This window comes from Carassius gibelio, chromosome B11 (genome assembly GCF_023724105.1).
Source record: "Carassius gibelio isolate Cgi1373 ecotype wild population from Czech Republic chromosome B11, carGib1.2-hapl.c, whole genome shotgun sequence".
Classification (NCBI taxonomy): Eukaryota; Metazoa; Chordata; class Actinopteri; order Cypriniformes; family Cyprinidae; genus Carassius; species Carassius gibelio.
Window position 1 is genome coordinate 24922222 of NC_068406.1, and position 10042 is coordinate 24932263.

General features: G+C 35.1%; 1 protein-coding gene across 1 annotated transcript in view; it reads left to right on the forward strand.

Annotated features, from left to right (window-relative positions):
• Positions 1–6932: 6932 nt before the first annotated feature.
• The window catches only part of LOC127968295 (ankyrin repeat domain-containing protein 13C), a 19443-nt gene continuing 16333 nt past the window's right edge, over positions 6933–10042 (forward strand). Inside the window, exons 1-2 of the mRNA XM_052569404.1 lie at positions 6933–7439; positions 9159–9200. Of these exons, the coding sequence (XP_052425364.1) occupies positions 7157–7439; positions 9159–9200 (325 nt within the window). The 5' untranslated portion in view covers positions 6933–7156. The remainder of the gene's footprint in view (positions 7440–9158; positions 9201–10042) is intronic.

Sequence of the window (10042 nt, forward strand, 5' to 3'; positions counted from 1 at the left end):
CTCTAAAAACTGCTAGGGCAGAGCATATCCACAAACTCATTGAAAATAACCAAAACAATCCAAGGTTTTTATTTAGCACAGTGGCTAAATTAACAAATTACCAGACGCCACCTGATTCAAATATTCCACCAACGTTAAATAGTAATGACTTTATGAATTTCTTCAATGATGAAATAGATAACATTAGAAATACAATAGCGAATGTAGATTCTACAGCGTCTAACACTTCAGTTTCATCCATCGCACCCAAAGATAAACTGCAGCGCTTTACAACCATAGGACAGGAAGAGCTAAATAAACTTATCACTGTATCTAAACCAACAACATGTTTATTAGATCCTGTACCCACTAAATTACTGAAAGAGCTGTTACCTGTAGCAGAAGAAACGCTTCTCAATATCATAAACTCGTCGTTATCTTTAGGTCACGTCCCAAAACCATTCAAGCTGCCGGTTATCAAGCCTCTTATTAAGAAACCAAAACTAGATCCTAGTGAACTGGCAAATTATAGGCCTATTTCAAATCTTCCATTTAAGTCTAAAATTTTAGAAAAAGTTGTCTCTGCTCAATTGAGCTCCTTCCTGCATAAAAATGATCTGTATGAAGAATTTCTGTCAGGTTTCAGGCCCCCCCATAGCACAGAAACTGCACTTGTTAAAATTACAAATGACCTGCTCCTTGCGTCAGACCAAGACTGCATCTCATTTCTAGTCTTACTTGATCTTAGTGCTGCGTTCAACACCTTAGATCATGACATACTCATAGATCGATTACAAAACTATACAAGTATTCAAGGGCAGGCTCTAAGATGGTTTAGATCCTACCTGTCCGATCGCTACCATTTTGTTTATTTAAATGGGGTGTCATCTCATTTATCATCAGGAAAATATGGAGTGCCACAAGGATCCGTCCTAGGTCCCCTTCTATTTTCAATATACATGTTGCCCCTTGGTAATATTATTAGAAAATATGGAATTAGCTTCCACTGTTATGCTGATGATACTCAGCTATATATCTCAACGAGACCAGATGAAACCTCTAAATTATCTAAGCTAACAGAGTGTGTTAAAAATGTAAAAGATTGGATGACACTACACAGAATCTTGTAGATTACAATCTGCAACTAGACGGATGTACTGTTAATTCCTCTACAGTCAGAAATCTGGGTGTTATATTAGACAGCAACTTGTCTCTTGAAAATCATATTTCCAATGTTACAAAAACTGCATTCTTCCATCTTAGAAACATTGCCAAGCTACGAAACATGTTATCTGTTTCTGATGCAGAAAAGCAAGTTCATGCATTCATGACCTCTAGACTGGACTATTGTAATGTACTTCTAGGTGGTTGTCCTGCTTCTTCAATAAACAAGCTACAGGTCGTCCAAAATGCAGCAGCTAGAGTCCTTATATATCCCTATATATCCTTACCAGCTCAAGAAAATATGATCATATTACCCCAATTTTACAGTCTCTGCACTGGCTACCTATTAAGTTCCGTATCAGTTACAAATTATCATTACTTACCTATAAGGCCCTAAATGGTTTAGCTCCTGCGTACCTAACTATCCTTCTACCACGTTACAACCCATCACGCTCCCTAAGGTCACAAAACACTGGACTTTTGGTTGTTCCTAGGATAGCAAAGTCCACTAAAGGGATAGAGCTTTCTCACATTTGGCTCCCAAACTCTGGAATAGCCTTCCTGATAATGTTCGGGGTTCAGACACACTCTCTCTGTTTAAATCTAGATTAAAAACACATCTCTTTCGCCAAGCATTTGAATAATGTATCTTTTTAATTGTGAGTGTAGTTGCATCTGTTCAAAGGTGCATTTTTATTCATTAGCTTGGGTTAAACTAATTTTACTTTGTTGGATCAGCAGCTATGCTAATGATGTCTCTATTTTGTTTCTATGTTTTGCCACGGTTTACACAAGCTCCAGTCTGGATCCAGAACACCTGACAAGAGATGATGCTGACCCTCAGAGGACCTCAGATGATGCTGACCCTGAATCAACAACAGAACTAACAAATATTGCTACAAGTGTGACTGCATCATACATTAATTATTAATAATATTAATAATGTTCATCATCTGGCTGACTACGACTTGTATAAATTTCCTACAAATCCTGTCATACGTGCACAAACTGACAGTCACCACTTATAAGATATTACTAAATATTGTAGAAACACAATTTTCTGTAAAGTTGCTTTGTAATGATTTGTATTGTAAAAAGCGCTATACAAATAAACTTGAATTGAATTGAATTGATGTCACTAGCAGGTGTTTTTTCCAGCTCCTTTATTTTTCCCATGCCTCAGCAAGAACACTTAATTAACATAAAGCAAACAACAATACAAATATTATTTTGTGTTAAACATAACACTTTAATAAAAACAACTCATTAATTTGGAAAGTTACTATCACATTTATGCAATAATATACCAGTTACTTAGAACATCAATTCAAAGTTAAATAATCTACAAACCATTATAAAATAATTTGAATTCTGCTTGTACAACAGATGTTTGTTCAACTGCTCGTATTTCCTACATTGTTGTGGATTTTATTGATAACTTTAAATGTCTTAAGCCAGAAAGAGAGCAGAATAAAAGGGTGATGGCAAAAGTATAAAAACACCGCTTCACTAACCTGCTCGACTGTTAGCATAACTGCTACCATGTGCTACATTAAATGTATAACGTTACATCTAACAATACAAATAAAACATACTATATTTGATTAATGTCTATAGTTGCCCATAAGCTTTTAATATAAGTTATTGTTTTAGTTAACACATTACACTCACCTGGGACTGGACGGCTGTTATAATCGTGCTCCTGCACATCTCCACATTTACTGCTCTGCAACACAAACTTTTCCACGCAAACCTGGAAGGCACAGCCCACGGTGCGAGATCGACCGTACTCCGGTTAAACATGGACCTCTTCCTCCGTGAAGGGCTTAGCACACACTAAAGTATCTTTCCTCAGAGTAATTGTCGCCTCCTCCTGTCGTCGCCCAATTTCAATGCTTTTTTTATTTTCGTCGGTGGGAAAACTATGAAATGATAAATAAGTTTTATTTTATTTTATGTGAATTAGAACACAAAGGCACACTATACACGACACATCGCGTTTCGCGAATCATATGATCGGGGCTTCGGAGCGAGTCGGCAAAACATTTGATTCAGATCGAGACTCCGAAGCGCGTTTCGCGAATCATTTGATCGGGGCTTCGGAGCGAGTCGGCAAAACATTTGATTCAGATCGGCACTCCGAAGCTTTTTATTAACAGAAATTCATTAATTAGATGATGTGCAATCAATTTGGACTGAGAATACACATCACTATTATTGTGATAAATGAGAAAAGCATTGAATAGACAATACATAATTAATCTTTACAAATACATTTTTATATTAACCTTTGCATAAATAATAAAGATTATAAATAATATTGAAATTATACTTTAAATATGAAACTGCGCCAGTAGGTGGCAGCGAGTGAGTCATTAAATCACTCAGACATGATTCCGTAATGAACGAGTCACTGAATCACTGACTCACTTGATTCAAAGCTGTAGAATCATTCAGTAATGAATCACCGCTGTGTGTTTCTCGGCTGTGGAACAGTGCTGCTGGTGTGAAATTGCTAAACTAAACCTTATCATATAAATATAAGTGGCTCATTTATTGTTTTGAGGCTCATTCTAACAGACTTCATCATGCAGTAAACATGTTTAATTCTCAGTCGTTAAAGTCTTACCTCGATGGCCTTGAACCTGGACACGTGGTTAGTGGCGTACTGCTTCAGAACGAACACAGGCCGTGCAGGATGCGAGACTCGAACCCTGAGCATCAGGTCAAGATACAGCTTCAAACACAAGTCTGTAATTCTGTGTCTCCAGACTGATCTGCTATTGGTCGGTCAAACGGATAGTCCCGCCCACAAACTCACCCCATTGGTTGACTCTGCATATTAATCTGTAACATTGTAACATCCTCAAAAGGACACACTTCCTTTTACCTCCCATCGCAGCGAAGCTGGGGTCGATGTGCAGCGGGTTCAAGTCCAGAGCCGCCTGAATATAATATAATATAATATAATATAATATAATATAATATAATATAATATAATATAATATAATATAATATAATATAATATAATATAATATAATATTCACATGAACAATCAGGATTCACTGATGAACAGAAAGTTCATAAGAACAGCATTTCTTTGAAATAGAAATCTATTGTAACATTAGAAATGTGTCCCTAAAGCACAAACCAGTCATAAGGGACAAGATTTTTGAAATTGAGATTTATGCCTCATCTGAAATCTGAATAAATCATCTCTCCAGTGATGTCTGGTTTGTTAGGAGGACAATATTTGAAAATCTGGAATCTGACTAATATATATATATATGTATATATGTATGTATGTATGTTTCTCGAAATTGATTCTGAATAGTTCAGTGTGTGTGTGTATATGTGTGTATATATATATTTAGTCCACATCTGCTCTCAAGAAATAATAATATTAATGCCTAAATTTAAGATCTGTGTATTTATATTATTGCATATAACAGGGCCAATGAAATATGTAAAATTATAAATTTTTCTTTTATGTTAAAAATCATTAGGATATTAAGTAAAGATCATGTTCCATGAAGATATTTAGTAAACTTCCTACCGTAAATATATCAAAACTTAAATTTTTATTAGTAATATCCATTGCTAATACCTTCATTTGAACAACTTTGAAGATGATTTTCTCAATATTTAAATGTTTTTGCTCCCTCAGATTCCAGATTTTCTAATAGTTGTGTGCTGGAGGATCACACATTTTTCTGAAATATATATATATATATATATATATATATATATATATATATATATATATATATATATATATATATATGCATTTGTTTGTATTTATATATACATAATAAATACACATCTAGCATGTAAACAAAAAACTTTTATTTTGGATGCTTCACTCGAGGCCATTTACAGCTAACACACAAAACTGACTAAACTATCCATAACAGACCTGCATTTGATTACTGATGTTTTCCATTTGATAGATTGCAGGCTTAACATTTTTTCTAAGAAGCATCTTTAATCCTCAGATTAAACTAAAAACCCAAATAATGGCATGATCTTTCTCTCTTAAGTCTGCCAGCTGATGTTCATCTTTTGTCGTGTCAGTTTAATAGGTCAAAAGTTGACTCACTCATGAGAAATAATATTCATAAGCAGCAATAATGTTTCTGTTGTGAAGATTCATCTTTACAGTGAAGAGACTGTACTTCTCTAGCATCATTTCTACAATCTGCTCATTCAAACACATTTCCAAAAAAATTATAAACATAAAAAGTGCTTGTTTACTCACATTAACAGTTCTTCTCTGTTGATCACCCATCATCCCACAGCAGAATTAAATTCAATAATACACCAGTGTTTTCAGTCTCTAATCGCTTGAATCATCCTTCATTTAAAGACATTAAAGGTATAGTTCACCCAGAAATTGGAACTCTGTCATCATTCACTCATCCTCACATGTGGATGAAGATGAAGATGTTTCCTTGGCTCCAACAGAAGAAAGAAGCTCATACAGGTTTAAAACAACACCAGGAGGAGTGGATTCTCATCATTATCACCTGAAGGATCCTCAGACATCCGTACAGCACTGAATCAATGAAAGATGAGGTCTGTGAGCGTGTTTGATGTTTCTGGGTGTGTGAAGTGAAAACAGACAGAATGGTTGAGTAACACAACACAATGAACACACACACACACACGATTCACAATAGCTTTTCAATAATAGAGAATCAAGCTGAAAAATGTGGGCCATGAAATGTGTTTATCAAACATCATATTTAACTAAAAACATTTACAAAAAAAAAACATTTGAATTACTAAAAAAAAGAAACCCCAAAATAAATCTTCAATATATTAATTGTATTTTTCAGTATATTAATATTATTAATAATAATTTACTAATAAATGAAAAATCACATCTTTATAAAGGCAAAAAAAGACAAAACTAATCTTCAATATTTTGAATTTATTTTGCAACATTTATATTAATAATAAATAATATAATAATTAATAAAATATCTTGTCTAAATAAAGGCAAAAAAATGCTGAAAATAAATCTTCAATATACTGATTTTATTTCTCAATATAATAATAATAATAATAACAATGATAATAATAATTTACTAATAAATAAACATTCCTGTCTAATTAAAGGCAAACATTGCTTAATAAATCTTTAATATGTTTAATTTATTAAGAAGTATTTATTCTAATAAACATTCCTGTCTAATTAAATGTAAAATGCAAGAAATAAGTCTTAAATATATTTATTTTATTTCTCAATATAATATAATGATAATAATAAAATATGAATTCACATGAATTAATTTTTTTAAATATTTTATTTTGGATTTTTCTACCTTTACAATGAACTTTCATGAATACAGATGAAACATTGGCAGAATCAGGACAAAACAAGACATAAAAACCCAGCAAAACAAATAATAAACTAGAAATTAAAGCAAAACAAACAAATTAACTAATGAATGAATTAATTACAAAAGAATTTAGTTTGTTACAGATGTAATAAAATCATCATATTTCTTATTAGCTGCTGATTAAGTAAAGTGTTTTACCTTCTTCAATGACAGTTTATATATATATATATATATATATATATATATATATATATATATATATATATATATATAATGCTTTATTGACAACACTTCAATGACAGAGTTATGTGACATCTCTGATGTGTTTGGCTGAAATTACTCACTCTCGCGAGACTAGCCTATCTCTTCAGTCTCCCCGCGCGCCATTCTCGCGAGAGTCGAGGGTTGTTCCGATACATGAGGGCGAGTCTCCTCATTCTCGCGAGACTCCGCGCTGTGTTCACTACGCCCTTCCGTGAATCTCGCGAGACTGCGAGCGGAAGATGGCAGATGGCTCTTCCTCGTAGGGCGTGTGTGTGTGTGTGTCGTTTGTTTACCGTTCGATGCGTCGCTCCGGTGCGTGTTTCATTCCCGTCCGTCTCTGTTGAGTCACCGGACAGTGTTCATGTTGTGCGGGCTGCTGCTGTCCACCGTTCATCTGTGTAAATATGACCGGAGAGAAGATCCGCTCGGTGCGCAAAGAGCGCAAGGCGGGTTTGGATCTGCTGGAACCGGACGAGGAGCCGGCGGCCACCGGGATCAAAGCCCACCGGAGCAGCAAGATCCTCAGCGGCGGAAACCACAAGATCCTCCGTTCCAGCTCGCAGCAGAAACAGAACCACGGCGACACTGACGGCGCGTACCCCGTGCATGAGTGCGTGTTCCGCGGGGACGTGCGGAGGCTGTCGTCGCTCATCCGGACACAGAACATCGCGCAGAAAGACGTGCACGGTGAGAGCGATCTGACTTCATTCAGAGCTGATCTAGAACCAGAGTGACTCAAAACATGCTGATCGAGAATCACAACAATCCAGAACAATTATCATCTAGAACCGTTATTATTTAGATTATACAGAAACATGCTCGTCTAGAAACACAGTGATCTACAACTGTTATTTTGATCATCTATAGCTGATCTGGAACCGTAATGATTTGAAACATGCTGATCGAGAATCACAACAATCCAGAACAATGATCTAGAACTGTTATTATTCAGATTATACAGGCTGATTGAGAATCAAAATAATCCACAGCCGTGGTGATCTAGAAGTATGTTATATTCAGAATCATATTATCTAGAATAATGCTGATTTAGTACCATAATGTCTCAAAAATATGGTGACCGAGAACCATAATAATCCAGAAACATGTTTAGCTAGAGCCTTAATGACTCAAAAACATGGTGACTGTGATTCATATTAGTCCAGAGCATGATGATCTAGAAATATTATTCAGAGCTGCAATTATTATAATTTAGAACCATAATGATATAAAACATTGTAATTGAAAACCATGATAATATAGAATCATGCTGATCTACAACCTTTAATAACTCAAAAATAGCGTGATTGAGAGTTATAGTAATCCAGAGTATTCTGATCTAGAACCTAAATGTTTAAATGTGATAGTCAAGAACCATAACAATCCAGAGTCACGCTGTTATTATTCAGATTCATATTAATCCAGAGTAATGCGGATCTAGAGCCTTAATGACTCCACAACGTAGTGATCAAGAATAATTTTCCAGAATCATGGTGATCTAGAACTGTTGTTATTGCTCAGAGCCATGTTTGTTATGTTTGGAGCCATAATGACTCAGTGAACAACAATCATAATAATCCACAGCCACAGTGATCTAGAACTATTATTGTTCTGAGTGTGAGTTATTCCAACTATACAGACGTGCTTATCTAGAACCATAATGAATCAAAAATATGGAGACAGAGAATCTTAATAATCCAGAATCACGATGATCTAGAATTGTTATTATTCAGATTCATAATAATTCAAATCTTGCTGATCTAAAACATGGTAATTAAGAATAGTGCTCCAGAGTTGTGGCGATCTAGAACTGTTGTTGTTATTCAGAACCATAATTATTATGAGCCATAATGCCTCAAAAATATTGCGATAGAGAGTCATAACAATTCACAGCCAAAGTGATCTAGACCTTTTTTATTATTCAGAGTATAATAATACAGAAACATGTTTATCTAGAAAAAAAATCTAGAACTGAACTCAGATTCATAATTCAGATTATGAACCACAGTAATCCAGAATCTCGATGTTCTAGAGCCTCAAACCATAATAATTATGACATTAATAGAAAACTAGTTTGCTTGGATCTTGTTATTCTGCATTTTTAGCCTGTGACGGACAACAGCAAAGCTAGCATTCGCTTCAGGGTTTATCTGATGATAGATTATGAATCAGTCATGATTGATGTGGTTCTCCTGAGTCAGTTCATGTGTTCGTTTGGTTCTCTAACCTGTGCTACCTGTTTTCATTCTCAGATCATATCAAACTGCTTCTGTGCACATGCGTAACAGAGGACTGTAACTGTGACGAACAAAACTGAAATTAAAATGCTGTACAGACGCATGTTTTTCTGAATGATTGCTCAGTTTGGGTTAGTCCCGGCTGTAAATGACTCAGTATCATGTCTTACAGGAAACACCCCCCTTCACCTGGCTGTTATGATGGGTCATAAAGGTGAGTTACACCTGAACGCTTCCCAGCATGACACAACACATCAGTGACCTAAAACATCATTTATCACTCTTGAAAAACAAAAACTAGTATATAATGCATGGAAAAATTTTATGTTTTTAATTGACATTTTTTCATTATTTTTGACGAGCATTATTAATGCAGAAACCTCATGTTCATTGCTGTAACACATTCAGATGTTATTTTTTTGACCACTACATTTTTTTATTGTCATTACCGTGATTCAGTTATTCTTTAACATAGTACAATAAAACATATGCTATAATGATACAATGAGTATATATATATAAATCAGCATAAGTTACACACACACACACACACACTCACACACACACGCTCTCTCTCCATCACACAAATATACACACTCATATACACGCAGTCTCACACACACGCTCTCTCTCTCTCTCTCTCACACACACACACACACACACACACACACGCTCTCTCTCCACTACACACATACGCACACATTCACACACACACACACACGCTCTCTCTTTCTCACACACACACACGCACACATACACTTGTACACACATTCTCTCTCACACACACGCTCTCTCTCTCTCTCTCTCTCTCTCTCTCTCTCTCTCTCACACACATACACATACATCATTATTGTAACACAGTTGTAATAATAGTTTGGTAGATAAATGTTTATAAATAATAATACAAAAATGGCTTCTTTTTCCTCATGTAAAATGTAATTTAGTTATATCTGTGCTAATACCAGAGTGTGTTTGATAGTTTAATGAGATCGACCCCGAACTGTTCAGTGTAGCGTAGTTGTTGATCACTGTTGAACATGTGTTTTATTAGTGCTG